General features: G+C 60.7%; 1 protein-coding gene across 2 annotated transcripts in view; it reads right to left on the bottom strand.

The window, feature by feature from the left end:
* Window positions 1–444: 444 nt before the first annotated feature.
* The window catches only part of SS18L1 (SS18L1 subunit of BAF chromatin remodeling complex), a 25,074-nt gene continuing 4,196 nt past the window's right edge, over window positions 445–21,322 (bottom strand). Inside the window, exons 2-12 of one of the 2 annotated variants that reach the window (XM_029916114.1) lie at window positions 18,330–18,406; window positions 17,649–17,733; window positions 16,147–16,291; window positions 15,523–15,720; window positions 14,224–14,391; window positions 13,809–13,913; window positions 13,090–13,206; window positions 12,878–12,967; window positions 6,390–6,476; window positions 3,482–3,609; window positions 445–3,092 (exon numbers count right to left, since the gene is read on the bottom strand). In XM_029916114.1, coding sequence (XP_029771974.1) covers window positions 3,066–3,092; window positions 3,482–3,609; window positions 6,390–6,476; window positions 12,878–12,967; window positions 13,090–13,206; window positions 13,809–13,913; window positions 14,224–14,391; window positions 15,523–15,720; window positions 16,147–16,291; window positions 17,649–17,733; window positions 18,330–18,406 — 1,227 coding nt within the window. In that variant the 3' untranslated portion in view covers window positions 445–3,065. The remainder of the gene's footprint in view (window positions 3,093–3,481; window positions 3,610–6,389; window positions 6,477–12,877; window positions 12,968–13,089; window positions 13,207–13,808; window positions 13,914–14,223; window positions 14,392–15,522; window positions 15,721–16,146; window positions 16,292–17,648; window positions 17,734–18,329; window positions 18,407–21,322) is intronic. The other variant, XM_029916113.1, reaches the window with a different exon arrangement.

Below are 21,322 nucleotides of genomic sequence, written 5' to 3'. Positions count from 1 at the left end.
CGGCGCGCGTGAGCGGAAGATGGCCCCTCCTCCGCTCCCGTCTTCAGGCGCAGCCCAGTTCAGCTCTGCGGATCCTGAGAGGCAGCGCCGGCTGGCGGGCATCTGGCCACCGCGTCAGACACCAGAGCCCCGTCCGATTGACGCGGGTCATCCCCCTCAGAGACCCGCCTACCCCGTCAGAGACCTGTCTCCCCGGTCAGACACCTGTCGCTCCGCCTGACTGACGTCGGCCGCCTGCATCAGAGACCCGCCCCCCCAACAGCCATCTGCCTCCCGCTTCGGACACTGGCTGCCCGTCAGACACCAGCCGCCCCGACAGCCATGGGCTGCTCCTGCCAGAGACACCTGCCTCCCCCATCAGACACCGTCTCCCCTGTCAGACAGACACCCGCCGCCCCGCCCCCCCAATGGGTGCGAACACACAGGGAAAGTCCCCTCTTGGGGTGGTTTTGAAGAACCAGTTTATTCATACATTACACCAAATCATAAGCAATTTATACGCGCCAAACTCCGACTGGAAAAAAGTGAACTGATAGATGTTTTTCAGAAAATGTACGGCGCTCACAAATAAGACGGCTTTGACCTGTTCCATTAACGAAGTGACAGCTCCACAAATCGAAAGGGGAACGGAAGCGTCTTCCTCCCGCGCAGCTCTGAACGGCCGCCCGCACTCAGACCGCCTGTCCCCAGAAGCAGCGGGGACCCGAGGGGCCCCCCAGCAGCCCGCAGTAACGGCGGGGAGGTCGAGCACGCGCCGTGCGGGCCGGCGCTTCGGACGCCGCGCATCGCTCAGGTCGGAGCCCCGCTGCGGCTCAGGGGCCCCGGGAGGAAGAGCGAGCATCGAGTTCCAAGTGTCCTTTGCATGTCACTGGCCTTTTGCGGAAGTAGTCATAAAACACAAAGCACTGTCGACCACACTGCACGAACAACTCACTTTAGCCTAAGCTTTGCAAACATATTACAGAAGAGAATACATTTAATGAAAACAGAACTGCGGGCACCACGTTTCCCCGTAAGGGCACGAGAATGGACAACACATTAAATAAACATTCTGTTATTAATCATTAAATATATTAATACCAAAAATCATGTATAAATTAGGAAATAAATGTACAAACTATTTCACAAAGTGCTTTTTAAAATATATACACAACATTCAAGAAATTCTTAATGTAAGACATTTCAGATTGAAGTTCTGGGAGAAGTTTAAGTGTCCTTTTCTTTCAAAAAGTATTAATACAGCACTTAAAAAAACACACACACATAACAGGCATATTCGCAGATTGGCAAGGAATAAAAATAAAACTACTTTCACAGTTACCTAAAATGTTTAACATTTTCAGTGGGAAATTTTAGTTCCCGATTGAGTTTGCAAATTAGTTCTATGAAAACTGTCAGGAAAGAACAGAACGAAATCGAGGGAGGCACACCCCCCCCAAACGAAATTGCTAATGTCTGTGTCATTTAGCAATTAAGAACTCTTTCAGTAATTTCATATAATACGTATTTTTAAGCCCTTACCAGCGTTAAGAGTTTTTAAAACCCATATGCCTATAGAACAGACACTCCCATCCCAATGTACGTATGATTCTGTCCCCACAGAAGAGGGAAAATATGCCAGAACAGGACTGGTACTCGTCTGGGGCAATCTTTAATCTGGGCCTCGCTTCTTCACCTGTAAAATGGAACAGTAATTGCCTCCGTATTTCCCAGTGTGGACTGTCAAGATTCATTCAAGTAACAAAACAAAAGAAAACAAAACAAAAACAGCATAAAACGCCTTGTAAACTGTAAACCATTCAACAACTCTAGGTGAAGAACTATTTCAGACTTCTAAAACACAAAACTCATCGATTTAAAAACACCATTTTCAATAGATCTGATATATCAAGAATTGGATATTTTTTGCATTTTCTTGGTTGTTCTTGGACGTATGTCAGCATTTATCCAAATATGGTTTTAAAGAATTCACGTGGACTCTATTATCCAGGTAAAAGTTGATATGTTTATATGACTGATTAGCGAAACAGGTTTTCCTCTTACTGCGCTTTTCCAAGTGAGTTGTCTTTAATGGTTGAGGAGAACTTAAACAGAATCTGATGTCCTAGGAATGTAATATTTACTCAAATTTCCTTATATGAAACCTCCTTTTTCCTTAGGAAGAACACAGTAAAATTCGTCTTAAAAATAAGATGTGATCTGAATAAGTCCTGGAAGAATTAATATAGAACAAAATACTTGCCAAGTGTTTGGAAAATTTGGTACAAATATTTTAAATTCTCAGTTCAGAACTGGGCAATATCAAATATCCAAATCCCAAAACTGACCATCAGATAGGTAAGGGCCAAGGCCAGGCATTTCAAAGAACGACCCTCTTTCCTTCCCTGGTCAGGCTAATCGTACGTTTGTTTGGAACATTCTCGTTGATCCCTCTTTCCTCTTTATACAAAAACAGAAAACATTTTGGATAAACACAGTTGGCGAGAGACGCAGGTCACGCACGAGTTCTGCGAAGGACCATTCACAGCCTCCCCAAATGAAGCATGTTTATCCTTTCCGCTGTGTACCACAAACTGACCCAAGACACCGAAGATGCCCTCCCCGCCACCGAGGCGCGGGGAGAGGCTGCCATCCAGGGGCTGTGCGTGCGTGTCCAGCTGCGGTGAGGAGAGGCAGCCCTGAGGCCTGCGTATACGAACACACGGACTATGGCATCTTGTAGACGGGTCCCATCCCTGGGCACAGAACACTGGGGTGACAAGAGGACCCCTAAAGCTAGCTAGAAACATCAAGGGCGGGGGTGGGGGGACAAGCACCAGACAACCTCCCGTCGTATGGACGTACAATACTATACACAGCACCGAATATGTCACACCACCAAAGCGCCGCCTCTCGCCAGCGGTGCACGCCTGGCATCGTGCCCAGTGCCAAATGTGTACGCTTCACATGCAGACGCTGCGTGGGGCGGAGGGGCAGTCACGAGGTCAGAGTTCATGAGAGCCGCCGCCGGCCCAACCGTCCCCAGGGGCCACGCCACCGCCAGGCTCTACCAAGGGCGCCCGTCCCTACTGCTGGTAGTTTCCGTACTGGCCCTGCAAGAGACCAAGACACAGGTGACACTCACGTAAAGACAGACTTCCCCGCCCGCGCCCCGCGGCGGACACCCGGGACTAGGGACGGCGGCAGGTATGGGAAGCAAGCACGCCGACGGCGCCCTGCCTAGGTCCCGAGGGCAGGCGGCAGGGCCGCCACCAACCTGGGCCGGGACCCTGAGGCAGAGCCACTCGGCCAGCCAGGTCCGACCAGGTGAGTGTACACGTACAGGCTGCCCAAGCCTTAGCGGACCAGAGAGGTCACATTCCGGAAGAGACCCTGGCAGCCAAACTCCTTCAGCTCATTACTCCTCACGATCATAAGGAAAACCTCCGTGGTGTTTCCACAGACATGACGGACCGCGTCCGGAGGCGCCCCCCCATCTTGCCTGCTCGTAGGCGTAAGGCCGCTGCTGCTGGGCGGACGGGCCCGTCTGAGACGCTCTGTAGCCCCCGTACTGCTGGCCCTGTCCCTGCTGGTAGCCGGGGTACTGCGAGGCGGCTCCCTGGGCGGGCCCTGCGAGCACACACAGCGGCGTGAGAGGCAGCCCAAGCGCCCCCCGCCCTCCGGAAGCGGCTGCTCCCCCGCGCGGTCCAGCGGCAGGCTCAGCGGGAGCAAGGCTGCCCCGAGTCCCGCAGACCCGCGGGGTGAGCAGCACAGCAGCCGCTCAAAACTCTCATGTGACAGGGAGGCGGCGGGCACTCCCGTGGGAACTAAGGCGAAGGCTTTGGAAAGAACTGGTAAAGGCCAAGGGGGTGCCTGGGTGGCTCAGTCGGGTGAGCGCCGACTTTGGCTTGGGGCATGATCTCTCGGTTTGAGTTCGCGGCCCGAGTCAGGCTTTCTGCTTTTAGCAAGGAGCCTGCTTTGGATCCCCTGTGTCTGCCCTCCCTTCCTCCCCCTGCTCGCATGCACCCATCCTCTCTCTCTCTCTCTCTCTCTCTCTCTCAAAAATAAACATTTAACCAAACAAATAGATTTTAAGGCCAAGTAAATTTTCAAAATACTGAATTAGTCACGGCTGTCAAAACTCGAACACAGATCTTGGACGGGGGCTTTCCTTCCTCAGTGTGTCACGTCACCTGTGAGCTCAGCGGCGAGGACCCCGCCGAGCAGGCGGTCCCGAGGTGCGGCGAGGGCCGGGTCCCACGGCCCTGGACGAGCTCCCTCCGAGAGGCACACAGATTATGGAAGGAAGGGGCTCAGCTCTGGCTGGGTGGGCGTGTGGGGGCCCTTGTTCGTGGTAAACTAAGACAGCTCGCACAGACAGATGAAGGTTTGGTGAAGACTCTCGGAACTCACTCTATTAAGGAGTTCATTACCCACTCGTTCAGGGGGTAAAAACGGCTTTTACCCCGTATTTTATTTTATTGTATTTATTTATTTTTTAAATGTTTATTTTTAGAGAAACAGTATGAACAGGGGAGGGGCAGAGAGAGACACAGAACCTGAAACAGGCTCTGAGCTCCAAGCTGTCCACACAGAGGGCGACACGGGGTTCAAGCCCACAAGCCGCCAGATCATGACCTGAGCCGAAGTCGGACGCCCAACCACTACAGCCACCCAAGCGCCCCTCACGGTGTATTTTAAATGCCAGTTTGCCGGGCCATCCCACGGTGGCCACGTCAGGCGACAGTTCTCCTGTGACAGCAGCACCTGAGCTGTGGGGAGGGCAGCCCAGAGGTGCCTCAGGAGCGGGCTGGGGTTCTGGGACCCGGCTCCTGGCCGGCACGACCAGCAGATAAGAGGCCAGGGCTGCCCTGTTTCCAGCAGACCCGCTCGGGGGGCAGGGCCCGCACAGGACCGGGCAGAGGTGCGGGCTATGCTCCTGGCAGGACCCTCGGGCCCCTTGACCGCTAGGGAAGGCTTGTGGGCTGAGCGCTCCCAGGAGCCGCTGCCCCCACGTGGGGCAGCGCAGGCGACTGTGGGAGCGGCTCAGCAAAGCCCACCTGCATCTGGCTCTCAGCCCCCAACATCGTCCTCCCGCAGGGCCCAGAGCTCCCGTGAGACCTGGCTGCGTCTAGGGCCGAAGCGGGCAGAGCGTCGTGGTCCCAGAGAATAAGGAAATGCTCAGAAACAAAAGGACAGGGACCCATCAAAGGACTGGAAGAGCTCCCAAGAGGCAGAGCCGGACCATCTGAGCAAAACAGAGAAGTGCTGAAATGTGACCCAACGTATAAAATCAGCATCTGCACATACAGACGAGTAAGGGCCTCACAGCAGGGCTCCCCCTCCGGCAGACAGGCCCCCCTGGAGGGTGGGCAGCACTCAGTGGCTTGCTCCAATGACTGGGGGAGGGGGAGGACGACGGGACAGCTCGATGGTGGGGGGGGCCAGGCGGACGCCTTGGCCCAGTGACCACAGTCAAGGTCAGAGGCACGTCAGGTTGATGGGGGCGTAAGAAGGGTCCTTGGTCTTTCCAAACCCACAGCCCAGGCTCACCCTGAGAAAAGCTCCCACAGACCCAACCTGAGGGGTCTCACAAAACACCTGCCCCATCTCCCTCACTGCCGTGCCGGTCCAGAAAGACCAGGATTTCCGAGACGCTGTCCCAGCCCTGGGGAGCCCAAGGAGACATGGGACTCAATGTCCTGTGGGATCCCAGATGGGTCCTGGGGCAGAATCGACTCTCGGGGAAACCCAGTGAGCCCTGAATAAGCTGGGGGTTCCGTTGAGAGCAACGGGCCAGCGTGGCTCCTTAGTGCCACGGTCGGACAAGGGAGACCCGGGGACTCTGCACTGGCCGCACAGCTCTGGTGGAAATCTAAAACTACTCCAAAGTGGGGGCACCGGGGGCTCAGTCGGTTGAGTGTCACCCTTCGGCTCAGGTCATGATCTCACAGTTCACGGGCTCGAGCCCCGCATCGGGCTCTCTGCTGACAGCGCGGAGCCTGCCTCGGATCACGTGTCCCCCCTCTTTCTTTGCCCCTCTGCTGCTCACGCTCTCTCTCTCAAAAAGAAAATATTAAAAAATAAATAAAAGTGGGGGCGCCTGGGGGCTCAGTCGGTTGGGCCTCCGACTTCGGCTCAGGTCAGATCTCACGTTCGTGGGTTCAAGCCCCGCGTCGGGCTCTGTGCTGACAGCTAGCTCAGAGCCTGGAGCCTGCTTCAGATTCTGTGTCTCCTTCTCTCTCTGCCCTCCCCCTCTCATGCTCTGTCTCTCTCTGTATCAAAAATAAATAAAATATTAAAAATAATAATAAAATAAATAAATAAAAGTATCCCGAAACGGGTGTACCAGGCGTCACTGAGCGGCGGCAGCGTCACCGTGCGTGGGGCTGTGCGGGGAGCCCCCTTACCGTAGCCTGGCTGCTGCCCGGGGTAGCTCTGCTGGTTGGGGTACGGCTGCTGGTAGCCGGCTTGCTGCTGGCTGTACTGCGCGTTCCCTGCGGGGGAAGGACACGAGCGGTTCGTTTCCAGAGACAAAGACGGCACCTCCCGCCCCTCACCCAACCCTGGCCAGCTCGACTGCTTCGGAATCCCCTTTCCCACAACGGGACACATGTTCTATGACATTTTCTCTTCTTGTTTTAGAAGGATATGAATAAATGGCCAAAGCCAGAGTGAACTGGAGGCAAGGCTAACAGGAGTGTTTCGGGTAGGATGGCGTCCCCTGAGAGGTGTGATGGGGTCCTGACCCCACGCACTCGTGCACACGCTCTTATCGGCAACTAGGGTCTCGGCAGACGGGATCAGGGAGGAGCAGGCTGTCCTGGACTGGATGAGCCCTAATCTGATGACAGGTGTTCCTGCAAGAGGGACACGCGGACACAGACGCAGGGAGGGCCACAGCCGACGGCAGCACAGTGGAGTGACATGTCTATGAGCCAGGACACCCAGGACGGCTGGAGCCACCAGAAATGGAGGCAGAGGCCGGGACACACCGCTCATCGATGGCCGAGAGCGCCCGTTTCCGCAGCACCTCGTCCCAGCAGCCCTGGGACACCGGGACAGCCACGGTGGGCGGCAGGACAGTCCATCCCGGCGGCCAAACTACAAGGACTTGCACAGGGAGCCGAAAACGCGCCGCTTCCAACGCAGCCAGGAGGCCAGTGAGAGAGGAAACGAGAAACTCACAGTCTTGGGCGGAGACTCAGGACTCATCAGCCAGCCTTCGGAAAGTTCTACACACGACCCCCGGCCCCTGCTGTTTCCTCCCGCCTGCGGCGCGGCCGGCGCGGGCCTTCAGGCGGGTGCGCGGCCTGCCCTGCGTGCTTCCTGTGCCTCCGGGCGGGGCCACCGCCGGGCTCTCGGTTCACAGATGGGGCGAGGGCGGCCGCAGGCGGGGCAGAGAAGGGACATCCAGAGACAGCCGGTCCCGCAGCTGACGGAGACGCCGAGGCGAGCGGCAGCTCGAAGGCCGCGTGTCCACGTGGCTCAAAAGGCCTCCGGAAGACTCTGGAGGCCGTCAGCGTGGAGGCCCACGTGCACGGTGGGGTCCGTGGCGCTGGCTCAGACCCACATCGGGTTCTTCCTCTGACGTTAGGAAATCGGAGCCACGGAGGAATTTCTTCTTAAGGCAGATATATGCCTGTATATATTCTTAAAGTTTATTTAAGTAATCTACACCCAGTGTGGAGCTCGGAGTCACAGCCCCGAGACCACAAGCTGCACACCCCCGACCGAGCTGGCCTGCGTTCTCATCTCCACGTTGGTAAAGACCAAGGGCCACTTCACATCCATTTTTTCTGTTTTTCAGAGAAAATGCCTTAATTCTTATTTCCAAAGGTTTCACCAGGCAGCGTCCCCACTAAAAGCCTCATCTCGGAAGAAGCTTGCAGTGAGGACAGCGAGGGCTCCAGGGAGCGCCTCGCGGGACGTGGCCCGAGGGCTACATGGGGTCGCTCCTGTAGTCCTCCCAACGCGGGTCTGCAGGCCCGTCCCTTCAGACTCCGGCTGGAGACGAAATTCCATCCACGGGTTTCCAAACTCTTCGTACAAGACCAGCATAGGTGTAGTTTCATTGCTTTCTTTTGAGTTGGGACTCCGCTCTCTGGAACTCGGCGCAGCACACGGCCTCTGTAGCATGTTTGGTCCTGAGTCTGCCGCGGGGTCAGGAGGCCCCGGCGCCACAGGCCGACGAAGGGCTGGTCCAGAGAGGGTGGGGGCCCTGCTCCGAGACCCCAGTGGAAGCCGAGTGTGGGGAGCACCAAGCCCTGCACCCACCAAGCGTTTTCTACCTTATTTTCCCGATTCTACATAACTTTGTTTTCCTAGGAGCCGTAAAATACAAGTATTTAAAGACCAGATCCCAGGGACGTATTTTTGTCAGTAGCAGCTTTGCCAAGAGTCAGGTCTCTTGCAAAGGTGTAAAACCGTCCTCGGGACGTCAACGGCAGCCACAGGAGCAGCGCACGCTCCGACCCCGGGGCGAGTCCCCCACGCGGGGACCCTGCAGACCCACCGCATCCGCTTGGACGGCTCCTTCCCTGTGGCTGGCGGGCGGAACTAGGACAGACACCGGGCAGGCACCCCGCCTAGCTCGCCCCGAAAGCGCATCTGAGAGGCGGCGGGTCCTCGCGGCTTGAGGTTTTGGTCAGTCTGCACCCCTCAGCCTCACGGCCCCTTCCGACTCGCTGGCAGCGGAGGGGCTCACTCCCAGGCCGCTGTCTGGCCGTGGCGTGGCGCCCAGCAGGTGTGAGACCCACACAACTGCCCCCGCACCCGGAAAACCTTCCCTGCACTGGGGTCCGGCCCGGCAGCAAAGGGCCCGCCTGAGGAATGTGGACACAAGACCGCCACCGGGACCAGCCACCCCTCGGCTCGCTGCCGCAGTCTATAAAAACTACTCACTTATGGCGCAAGGCTGTGCCTCGGGGACACGTGTGGGCCACTCCAGGTCTCCACGGGGCAGGACCCTGAGGACACCCAGGACGACAGTGCCGTGACCACAGGGACCGGGGGTGCGGATGGGCCTCGACAGCCGCAGGGTTGCGCTGCTTGGACTTCTGGACGGGCCAGTAACGTTTAAGACTCGTTGTAAGTGTCCCTTCCGTACGGGCAGAGGCGTTCGCCAGACACACAAGTGTGTAGAGCCAGCCCGGGGCAGAAGCCCACCGGCAGCCCCGCCCCCCAGAGCCCTGGGTCCTCCCAGAGCTTGTCCTCAGGTGCGTGAGCGTGCGCCACACGCTCGGTGTTCCACCGAAGCAGCAGCGCCCGGCCCCGCCCGGGAGGATGCCGCCACAGCAGCTCCAGGCGGGGGGGGGCGCTTCCTGCCACAGACACACGGACCCTGGCTCTGTCCCTTCTCGGCCACAGCAGATCTCAGGGACAAAGTGCTTCCTTGGTGCCCCTCCTCCTGCCTGGCCCGGCTGGGCCCTCTGTCCGCTAGCGCCCTCCATTCTACAGGACCGCCTTCTGTGAACGCCAGGACCAGCCGCTGTGTCCCACACAGCTCCTCGTCCCACCGCAATGACTGCGAAATTCTTCACTGCGGCTTCAACCCACCCCCTCACCGCCTCCGCCTCACGGGGCCACGGGCCGCTCACGCACACCCCGGCTTCTCAGAGCACAACACCGCCCACCTCTCACACCAGACCCGGGGCCACCGCCCACTGGGGGTGACCCGGACCCTGGGACACAAGCACGAGGAGCGCCGGGCTGGGGTCCAGTTAACGAGACGCAACAAAGCGCTTCCAGATTCAGGGGGAAACCATTCCGTCTGCCGTACCCGCCTTAAAAGAAGCGACAGTTTCAGCAAACGTCCGTCGATGAACGAGGGGGGAACACGTAACCCAAGCGTGAAGGCGTAAGGATGTGCGCTGGGCTCACAGGCTGAGCAGCCCGTCCTGAGCTGGTCTCTGGAGTAACCCTTTCCGTGGAAGTTTCCTTCCTGAGGACCCTCAGGACACAGCGGCGCTGGCGGTGAGCAGAGGGCCCTCCCGGAGGCAAAGCTGCAGTGCTGGCGTCCCGGGAGGTGGACGGAGGGCCCAGGGCTGTGGCCTCAGGGCTGGCGGAGGAGCGCATGCAGGGCCGGCCCGGTGCCCCTCTGTCCCCAGCAGGCGCAGACGCCTGAGCCGCCTCTATTTCTTGCACGTTGAGTTGTTTCTAGAGTGGCCCACACACACAGAGCTCTAGCTGCGCAGGCCCAGCTGCTGGGCGTGCCGGGCTGAGTGTCACCAGCGGCTGCCGCCCGGAGGCAGGTCGGTGCGCCACAGCTGTGGGCCGCACTGCGGGCTCGGAAGCCCTCTCCCCAGGACCACCCTGGGACGTGTGCCTCTCCGCAGGTCCCCCACCGCGCGGGGCTCTCCCTCACACACGGTGTCCAGGCGCTGCCCAGCATGGGCCCACCGTTTCCCTGGGCAGCCTGTCATCCCTCGGCCCTCCCTTACCCGTGCCAGTGACACCGGCCGCCGCCACCGCCAGGAGCCCGCAAGGCTGCCCCTGGGCCAGGGTCCCTCTCGGGAACTTGGTCTCGGGAAAGGTCCACGGTGAGGGGCACGTGGTGCGCACAGAGAATGCTCACACACCCGTCTTCAACACTGGAGGCGCCGAGAGCAGGTTCACCCGGAGAAGGACTGCATCTGCGGACGCCGTGTGGAGGAGGGGGGCCTCGGCGGGCACGGGCAGCATCGCCGGCGAGTTTGCTGTGGTCGTGGCACAGGGCAAGACCCACGCAACACAGGACTGAGTCGTGGTGAGCCAGGAGGCGGGATGAAGGTGCCCCTGCGGGCCGCTGGGGCTCCGTCAGTTAAGCACCGACTCTTGCTCTCGGCTCAGGTTCGTGAATTCGAGCCCCGCGTCGGGTTTGCTGCTGTCAGCACAGGGCCTGCTTTGGATCCTGTCTCCCCCCCCCTCTCGGCCTCTCCCCCATTCTCTCTCTCACTCTCAAAAACAAATCAACATTAAACAAAAATCATTCACAATAAGTGTTACCTGTTCCCCGTCAGCGGCCAACACTCAACCGCTCGCCTGGTTCGAAATGACCCTAGGGAACCCGGAGTTGCTGGTGAGCGATCTGACCGCGAGGCGGCCGGGCCGTTCTGTTCTGCTCTACACCTGTCATCAGGTTTCACATGCAGCCGGGGGCACGGCCAGGTCGCTGCACCTGCTTTGGGAACAGGTGGGGGCCGCTGCTGCGGTCGGGGAGAGGCCTGACGGGCCATCTCGGGATCCTGGGAGCCAGACTCCCCAGGACAAGAAGGCTGGTGCTGAGCCGTGTCAGCAAGCAACCCCCAAACAGTGAGGGCAGCGGGAGCCGCTGCGGGGAGATCCTCCGAGCTGACTGCAGCCCCGCCTCCTGGGCGGGTCTCCCGCACTCTCCACGCGGCCGGTCACCGCCCGCCGCCCGGCGGTAACTGAGGAACAAAACCGCGCCACGGAGGCGGTATGGCGGTCCTTCGAGAAATCACCCACAGAATCACCAGATCGCCACAGGTCTACTTCCGGGCACAGACGCCAAGGAAATGAAAACAGGGACCCGAAGAGGCATCTGCACGCTGACGTTCCCAAGAGCTGGGGACAGAAACCACCCAAAAGTGTCCATCGACCGGGGCGCCTGGGGGCTCAGTGGGCTGAGCGTCTGACTCCGGCTCAGGTCATGATCTCACAGTTCCTGGGTTCGAGCCCCACGTCGGGCTCTGTGCTGACAGCTCAGAGCCTGGAGCTGCTTCCGATTCCGTCTCCCTCTCTCTCCGCCCCTCCCCTGCTTGTGCACACGTGCGCTCTCTCTCAACAACAGACATAAAAAAGTTTTTTGAAGTGTCCACCGACCATTGAATGGACGAACAGACGCTCACGCACCAGAAAGTGATTCCGCCTCTAAAAGGAAGGGCACCCCGCAGCTGCTACCATGCGCACGGGCCCTGAGGATGCCACGCTGACCGAGGTGAGGGCCGCAGAGAAAGGGGCCCCGGGGCCTGGGGGAGGGAGCCGGGAGCCGGAGTCTGACGGGGGCAAGACGCAATCCCGGAAGACAAACGAGTTTGGGGATGGACGGTGGGGACGGCTGCACAATGTAAACGTGTTCAGTGTCACTGAGCTACACTCAGAAACGGTTCAACGGTAAATTCTGTTGTGTTTTTAGCATAATTCTTTAAGAAAAAAACACTAAAAACATCTGGATTTCGAAACTGCCCGTTTCAGGTTTATTATCTGTGTTTCCTTCCCCAGGGGCCCTGCTACCAAACCTCACACCGTCCCCACCCCGGACGTCCAGACCAGGGCCCGCGGGCCGCACGCAGCTGATGTCCCAGGGCCCTGTGACCTCCCGGTTCCCTCTCCTCTTGGGGTCTCGCGAAGGCAGGGGGAGGTGCCTTCTCCCTATGGGGCCCCTGTCTGAGGAGTTAATGTGCAAATTTCTTCCCAGTTGGGTTTGGTGACGTCGTGTTGGTGGCTGGAGTCAGCGTGGGGGGAGACTTCACAGGAAAACGGGCGCCTGCTAACTGGCTCTGTGTGGGCAGTCGCTTCTAGAGCATCACCGCCTACCCCCACCTCTGCGGACAGCCCTCGGCCCACGCTGCACTCGCTTTGGCCAGCGGGTGTTGACGGAACACCCAGGCCAAACCCAGGAAGCCACACACCCTCCACACACCCTGTGCGCACAGCCTGCCTGGCCCAGGAGGGACACGGGGTGCCTGGACCCTCCCAACCGAGTTGGGAACGCTTGAGGGTGCCCGCCTGAGCTCCCCCCACCCCGCCCAGATGGTGGGATCCGTGCCCCCACGACCCCAGCCCGGGCGGTCCGACCACCCTGCCCGCGTCATGAGCGGGCACCCAGCGCCCACACGGCCACCGGCGCCCCAGCCTCACGGCGCGTCTGAGCGGGGCCGCCGGCCGCACGGCTTACCGCCCTCGTAGTAGTGCTGCGTGGACTCCTCGAAGGACCGGTCGTAGCTCTGCTCCGTGTACGACTGCGGGTAGGCGTAGTCTCCGTGTCCTGCAGGCAAACGCACACAGCCCGAGGTCAGCGGGAGGGCGGGGTCCGGGCCGCCCTCGCTCGGGGTTCCGTCGTGAACCCAACTGGCCACGCCGTGGGGTCAGGAGCGCCCGGAGCCGGACCTGATCCGTTTTCCCCGCGTGCTGAGTCCGTAAAGGAGCTTCCTGCCACCTCCCGGCCTCCGTTCCCTCGAGACGCAGGCAGCCTCCCTGCTCGGGGGGCGGGGGTCAGGGGTCCGCCTGTCGCCGTGCAGGGAGAGGAGACGGCGTGTTCAGTGCTGGACACACGACGAGGTCCGGCGGCCCTCATCCCGGGTACCGTGAGCCCTCAGGAGGCCTGGTCACCGTGTGCTGGCGGTGACACAGCTGGCCCTGCGCTGGCCTCAGCCGCCTCCCTGCACTCGCCCCCACGCATGCTCTGTGCCCGGAGTCCCTCCCCCTGCAAACCCCACCCATCCTCTGTGCCCGCCTTCCTCGCTGCCTCCACAGATGCGGAGACTGCTGGAACGGGACCGAGAGGCGGCCGCCCCGGGAGAACGTCTGCAAGTCTAACTGAGCAGCAGACACACCGCCGGGTCAGCCCTGTCGCCCCGAAGGCATTTCACAAGGGCTCCTGTGTCCACTTCCTAACACAGTCCCCATCCTGGCTCGGGGGGGCCGCACACCCAGCCTCAACCCCCGGCCACCGAAGGGAAGGGAGACGAGGGGCCTCAGCAGGCCAGGGGCCGGGCCGGAAACTCCTCTCAGGGGAGGCCAGACGTGCCCCCGCCTCCATCCCCAAAGGCACTCGGGCAAGGGGGCCTGGGGACGCTCTGCGGCAGCGGGCGGGGCGCGGGCCTCACCCTCAGGGTAGTACTGCTGGCCCATGGGCTCCGAGGCGGCCTGGCTGTGTCCGTACTGCTCGCTGCCGTAGTACTCCTCCTGGCCCAGGTACTGCTGGGACGAGCCTGGTGGCGGGGGGGGGGGGGCAGCGCACACGGGATGTCACCTCAGCACGACCTCCTGGCGGCCCGGTCAGGACCCCCTGCCCGGGCCCAGCCCCTGCTCCCGGGCCCATGCTTACAAACCCAACTGCCCCGACCCTGCGGCCCGTCACCCCCCGCAGCAGCTCAGGCCTGGCCCCTCCAGGAGCAGCGCTGGTGCCCGGGGTGGGCATTCCGCTGGCCCCCGAGGCCGCCCCCACCCCAGAGCGACCCCACGACCGCGCGGAGCCTCACGCCCCCCGCTCCCCGGGCAGAGGCGCGGCGCGGGCGTTACCTTGCTGGGAGGGCCGGTAGGGCGCCAGGGGCCGCTGCCCCATCATGCTGCCCCCCTGGCCGCTCTGGCCCATCATGGCCATGGACGATGGGCCCTGGTAGTGCTGGCTCCCGCCCTGCGCCGCCGAGTTGTAGTGCGACGAGGCCGCCTGCTGGTGCATCATGGACACTGGGGGACACGACAGGCCGAGTGACCCCGGGGGGCTCCCCAGCGGCAGCGCCTCCCCCACCCCGGGCCCCGCCGCGCCCGTCGCCTCCGGCTCCCGGGCCGCCTCCGCGCCGAGAAACACGAGTCCTGCCCTGTCTTCCTCACCCCCCAGGCTGGTCCAGAGGAGCCCCGCCTGTGCCCCGCCTGTGCCGTGGGGCCGCCCCTGCGCGGAACCCGCTAGAACAGCTCCGCCCGGCAGGATGGGATGTGAGCCAGGCCAAAACAGCGGGCAAACAGGTGAGACCTGGTGACATACTTCGGCTCAACATACCTAAAGTACCCTCATTCGGGGGCACCTGGGTGGCTCAGTCAGTTTAACGTCCGACTCGATTTCGGCTCAGGTCTTGATCTCAGTTTATAGATTTGACAGTGGGGAGCCCGCTTAGGATTCTCTCTCTCGCTCTGCCCCTCCTCTGCTTGCTCTCTCTCTCTCAAAATAAACAAACTTAAAAAAAAGGCGTCTGGGGGGCTCTGTTGGTTGAGCATCTGACTTTGGCTCAGGTCATGATCTCACGGTTTGTGAGTCTGAGCCCCGTGTCAGGCTCTGCATCTCCCCCTCACCGCCCCGCCCCTGCACCGTCTCTCAAAACAACAGACGTAAAAAAATACATATATATCTCTCCTCGTTGTCAGTACATAGTTAGTATTAAAAGCAAACCAGGGAGAGAGCGCACGGTCTCGCCATCTGCACTAAGCCTCTGAAATCCAACGTATGACAATCTGGGACAGCTCGATGGGGACCCAATGCTTCCCAGGGCTCAGCGCCCCCTCCCAGCCCGCGGAGCTCCTCTGGCCCAGCTCTGTGGCCCTGTACCCTGCCCACGTCTGCGCTCCGGCCACACCGCCCCCCACCCCGTGTGAGCTCTGTCCTGTCCTGAGGAAGGGCATGTGCCGCCCCTCCCTCGGCATGGCCTTGCCTGAAGCTACCTCGAGAACCGCCGGAATCCCCCCTCCACAAAGCCAGGTGCCCACCTGGTCTGTTCCCACGGCCCCCCCCCCCTTCAGAAGCCCCACAGGAACGTGTGCACGGCCTGCGCAGATCTCGGGGGGCCTGGGGCTGGCAGGGTGTCCTGGGGCCGAGCAGGGCGGTACCTGGGTTGGACTGCATGTTGATATTGGCCCGTGACACATAGTTGCCGATGGCGCCCTGGCCCTGCAGGGGCACGCTCTGCGAGGCGGGTCCCGAGTGGCTGTAGCCAGGCCCCGTGCCGTGGCCGCTGCCCGACATGCTCATGGAGGTGGTAGGCAGCGTGCTCTGGGCCGTCTGCTGCATGGACACGTGGTTCGGACCTGCCAGGAGCACAGGGAGGGGCCCTCAAGCCACCGAAGAGCGCCCCTGGCCGCAGGCCTGGCCTCCAGGAGGCGGCGGGGAGGGAGGCCGGCCCGGGGCCAGTGGCGCCGCAGACGGAAGAAACGAACACGCACGCTGACCGAGCACAGTCCCCAGGGCCAGTGATGCAGTCTCCCTGTGATGAGCACCTTTTTGTTCTTGTTAAAAAACCCCACACGGAACCCCACACGGTGGCAGAGCAGGGGGTCTGACGTGCCTTGTTCCCTTTACCCGGGACCCCCGGGCACAGCAGCGCCCCTGCAGCTGGCGCCTCTGGGAGGACGGGCGTGCCACGCTCAGCCCTGCGGCGCACGGGTGCCCTGCCGAGACCGCTGGGCACCAGGGAGCCGATGGGCGGCGCGGTCTCCAGGGCGCCGGGCACTCACCGTTGCCGATCTGGCCCTGCATGAGGGAGGACGGGGGCAGGCCCGCGCCGATGGCGTCACTGAGGCTGCCCTGGGAGTGCAGGCCCTGGCTGGAGCCGCTCTGGGACAGCGCCCCGGGGCCCAGGTTCATGTTCTGCGTTGGCGGCTGCGGGAAACAAGAAGGTGACGGGGAGGACGGTGAGCCAGAAGAGCTGGTCCACTAGAGCTACGCGACGGCTCATGGCCGCCTGGCAAACGTCTGTGACAACTGCTGCTCGCACACGTGGTCAGGTGACCGTGGACTACAGGCCAGGAGACGGTACACCAGTATTCTTGGGTGAATGTTCAGGCCTTAAGTGAGTACCAAGCTTACCAACACATATCCGGAGATTCAAAGATGGGCCCTCCTTATCAGGATCCGGGGCCCACGTGAGGGGCCCAGCGGACTGCACCTGCCGCATCTAACTCCACACCCCTGCCCTCCACCTTGGCCTCAGCTGGCCAGGATTCACTGTGCACCTCATCTATACCACCCCATGCCCCAGGGCCTTTGCACAGACTGCCCTGTGCCTTAGCAGTGGCACTCCCATTGCTCCTCCTGTGTGTGTGCCCTGCCCTCAGCAAGGTCAACCGTGATCAGGATGTAGAAGGCGATGGGACGTACAAACTCTGTCTCGGTCTCTCAAAAATAAGCAAACATTAAAAAAAAGTTGGGGCGCTTGGGGGGGCTCAGTCGGTTGGGCCTCCGACTTCGGCTCAGGTCATGATCTCACGGTTCATGGGTTCGAGCCCCGCGTTGGGCTCTGTGCTGACAGCTCAGAGCCTGGAGCTGCTTCGGATTCTGTGTCTCCCTCTCTCTCTGCCCCTCCCCTGCTCGTGCTGTCTCTCTCTGTCTCTCAAAAATAAATAAAAAACAGAAAAAGAATTTAAAAAGTTGAGCAGAGGGGCGCCTGAGGGGCTCAGTCGGTTAAGCATCTGACTCCAGCTCAGGTCATGATCTCGCGGTTCAGGGGTTCCAGCCCCGCGTCGGGCTCTGTGCTGACAGCTCTGAGTCTGGGAAACAGTTTCAGATTCTGTGTTTCCCTCTCTCTCTGCCCCTCCCCCGCTCACACCGTTTCTCAAAAAATAAACGTCAAAAAAGTTTTCTTAATTAAATTAAAAAAACAGAAAGTTAAGCAGAAAACAAAGCAGGCTAACGTTTAAAACATTCACCGCACTGCGGGCATCTCACAGTCCCGCTGGCCACTCGGCGCAGTTTGTTCCTGGACCACCATTTTCAAACTTGCTCAGAAGGACTCAGGATAAAGAGCAAGAATCCCGAGACCCGCCTGCCACCGTTTCTGACTTTGCTTCCTCGGGGTCCCCTCCCATCGCTACAGACGCTGATGGCAAGATGCTGACCAGTCGGCTTCCGACTCTGGCCGACTGCGGGTCGCGCCCCCCTCCCACGCTCCTGTCTGTTCTTGCCTGCTCTGGGCCAGAAGCTCAGAAGGCTGCCCCCCACCCCACCCCTGGGCGCTCACAGCGGGGAGCAGGGACTGCATGTTCTGGTTAGAATCCGCGATTGTGGCCAGGTAGACGAGGTTCCGGTGCAGGATCTGCTGGTACCTGCGGGCGAGGGGGCACACGGTGAGGCAGGGTCCGAGGGCCACTCAGGAGAAGTAAAATTCACTCAGGTCAGCCTTAGAGCTGGGCCCCGGGGGGGGATGCCGACCCCAGACAACGTCCAGGGATGGGGCCAGGCAGGGAACAGGACCCAGCCTGAGTCCTGAGTGACAATACCCCAAGTGACCCCGCGGTGGCAGCCCAAGGGCAGGTGCCACCAGGTCTGTTCAGAGCTGCGGGAGGAGGAGGCAGAAGACTGGGGGAGACATAGGAGCGGGTGCCAGAGAGCAAGCCCTCCTCCGTCTCACCCTGACACCGGGTTGACCTCGTACCTCCGCCCGCTGGAAGTGGGCCCCCAAACAGGCCGGGAGGAAATGGGGGAGTTCAGCGGAATGCAGGGAAGGCCCCAGGCACTCGGCGGCTGCTGAAGCATGTCACGCCTCCAGGCCAGCTCCTGCAGCGACTGCGCGTCCAGCCCCGGGGGGTCACTTGAGGTGCTACCTGGGGGCGCTCACGGTCCCCTGGTGTGTCCGCCAGCAGCCCCCCCCACCTCGTTTCCCTCCACACCGTCTCCGCCTCCTCTGAGGGTGACCACTCACTGGGTGCACTCAGCCGTCTTGCCCTTGCTCTGGTAGTCCAGGATGCACTGGATCAGGTGGTGGTTCTCGTCCAGCATCTGAAGGGGAAGCAGACGTGAGCGGGGACGCAGACGCATCTCTGGCGCCCGGCTGGAGGGTAACGGGGCGGAGCTGGGGTGGCTCCGTTTGGGGCGCGACGGCAGGTGTCACCGTGCGCAGGAGCAAACGCTCTCCACATTCCTGTGCTAAGCACGTGGCCCTCCGTGGGCAGGGCCACCCCTCCCCCCAGAACCCAGGGGCGGCTCCCAGGCCCCCTCGCCTGGCAGACGGAAACCCACAGCTGCCAGCTCACCGTGCTCCAGAGCCCGCGACCACAGCGCCTCTGTCCGGCCAGGGTGGGCCTGGAGTCTGCCCTGGGGACATGGGGCCCTCGAGGCCCTGTCTGGAGAGCCACGGGGCAGGCGGTCCCATGTGGGGGAGGCAGCTCGCAGCCCCGCCGGGCGTCACAAAGACCTACCCGAGCCAGCTCTTCAGGACGGCCACGGTAGTGGCAGCGCCGGGGACAGCCTAGGGGGACCCGGGAGGAGGTGATGGAAGAAGCACGAGAGGGAGGAAGGCCTGGTGGGAGCAGGGGGGGCAGTGATGATGCGCGCACGGGGCGAGCCACCCTGCGGCCGCTGTGACGAGAAGGCCCCCCTGGAAGGAGGGGCAGGACCGAGCCCAGGCAGACTCAGCCCCTCACGGAAAGGTCTTTATTCGGAAACTCTGCCCTCAACGACTGCCCGTCACCATGGCGCAGGCTCTTCCGGCCAGGCTCAGCCACAGGTCCCCGAGCCAGAGGAGGGGGTCCCCTGCTCGCCACCGCCCGGAGGGCAGCCCGCCCTTCCTCCCTGTGCAACGCAGGCTCCTCTCTGCACTCTGACCGCGGGGTCCTCGTCCAGAGCTCGGGGCCGATCCTGTCCACAGAGGGGAGGCCAAGACCCAAAGGGCCTGACCAGGCCATGCTGCAAGGCTGAGTCTGCCCTGCACACCGTGGGCAACCGTCCCCCAGCCTCTGCGACCTTGGGCTCGGTCTCTCCTGCTCTGTCTTAAGTGACAGCTCCATCCTGTCTACACTCCACCATTGTCCCCCATGTGGGGGCATTGGAGGTGGGCACTGCGGGCCCAGGAGCCGCCAGGGGGCCTGCTGTGGGCAGGCGGCAGCAGCCACACCCGCTGGGAGGCCACTCCGTCCATCGCATGTGCAGACTGTCATCCAGTTAATTAAGGTAAACAAGGAAATGAGCTGCTTCTCCATCTGGAAGCCGCCCCTCAAAGCTTCGGCTGCCTGCCCGAAACCGCCGGGCAGGAGTTCTCTCCCAAGGACACACGCCACAGAGCTGACATGTCACCAGGACCGTCACTGGAGCGTCAGCCTGTTTTTAAAAATCTACTTAATTTGAGAGACACAGTGAGAGAGCGAATCTCCAGAGCAGGCTAAGTGCTGACAGCGCAGAGCCCAACGCAGAACCCGCCGTGGGGCTCGATCTGACGAACGTGACATCCTACCTGAGCCAAAACCAAGAGTCCGAGGCTTAGCTGAACGAGCCACCCAGGCGCCCCGAGACGTCGTCCGTCTTAACGTTCACAGACTCGGGGCCAGTAACACTGGGGCAGATGGGGCGGAATCAGCCATCACTAAGCTGCACAGTTTTCCTACACGTGAGGACGCGTACCGTAAGGGTATCAAGGAAAAGGACGCGAAACAGAGCAGTATCTCAGTTAAGTTACAAACAGGCCAAACTGGGTGACACATGGTGGACCAGAGGCCCCTGACCTCTAAACCCTGATGACCCCAGTGAGCAAGAGATGAAACACGGCCGAGAACGGAGCAGGGCTGAGACAGCAGTGCCAGCAGCAGGGTTCTAGAACCAGAGAGCAGACCCCGGAGTGCTGGATGTGACACAGCCACACCGGGAACCCAGAGACCAGGAAGGCGGGGGGCCCAGGGCCCTCCCCCCTGCTCACCAGTAGATTGGGAGGCGGAGAAGGGGGGTGAGAGAGAGGGGAGCACCGCCCAGTGACGCCATAGACCAGCCCCCACCCCCACCCCTCCGCCGGGCCCTGGCCCTGAGCAAGAGCGCTCCTGGGAAGCCTGCGAACTAGGCAAGACCTAGACAATCTCGGCAGGCCGAAGCCAGCTGCAGCCGCCAACCCTGGGGAGACGAAGACCATGCAAGAAGGAAGCTTAGAAAAACAAAAAGTAAGAGAAGCCCAACTGTTACTCATATCCCCAAAAGACATAAAGACTACACTCATTTTTAAAAATATTTGTTTCTTTTTAAGAGACACAGAGAGAGACAAAGCATGAGCAAGGGAGGGTCAGAGAGAGAAGGAGACACAGAATCTGAAGCAGGCTCCAGGCTCCGAGCTGTCAGCACAGCTGTCACGGGGCTCGAACCCACAGACCGTGAGATCATGACCGGAGCCGACTGAGCCCCCCAGGAGCCCCTAAGGACTGCACTCATTAATAAAAGATGCCCTTAAGCAAAGCAGAGAGACCTCCGGGAAGGTTCAGAGCAAAAAAACAATCGACACGTGCTTGGAATATAAAGTTGAGAGGAACTCCTAGAGCAGGTTGAGAAAACCAAGGTAGAAAACAGAAAAGATAATAAACTTAGAGCCATCTGACTGGCAAGAAACAACTCTTCCAGGACTTCCAAAAGAAAACACAGGGAGAAAAATCTTCCAAAAATTTACTCAAGGTATTTTCTCAGAAGTGAAGGATGTGCATCGCCATATTAGAAGGTTCTCCAAGGGGCCAGCTCGCCAAAACACCGAGGACAAAGATCCTAAAAATGAACCAACTGAGAAACCATGGCGTGAGTGTCTCCACACAGGTCAGAGATTGGTGGACAGTAGAGAACAGCTGCCTGATTGCGAAGTGAGGCTTCCTGAGGAGGGACGGCCGGATCCAGTGAGGCTTCCTGAGGAGGGACGGCCGGATCCAGTGAGGCTTCCTGAGGAGGGACAAG

Source organism: Suricata suricatta, chromosome 12 (genome assembly GCF_006229205.1).
Source record: "Suricata suricatta isolate VVHF042 chromosome 12, meerkat_22Aug2017_6uvM2_HiC, whole genome shotgun sequence".
NCBI lineage: Eukaryota > Metazoa > Chordata > Mammalia > Carnivora > Herpestidae > Suricata > Suricata suricatta.
Note: the sequence above shows the minus strand (reverse complement) of the source record. Positions and strands in the feature narration are given on the sequence as shown.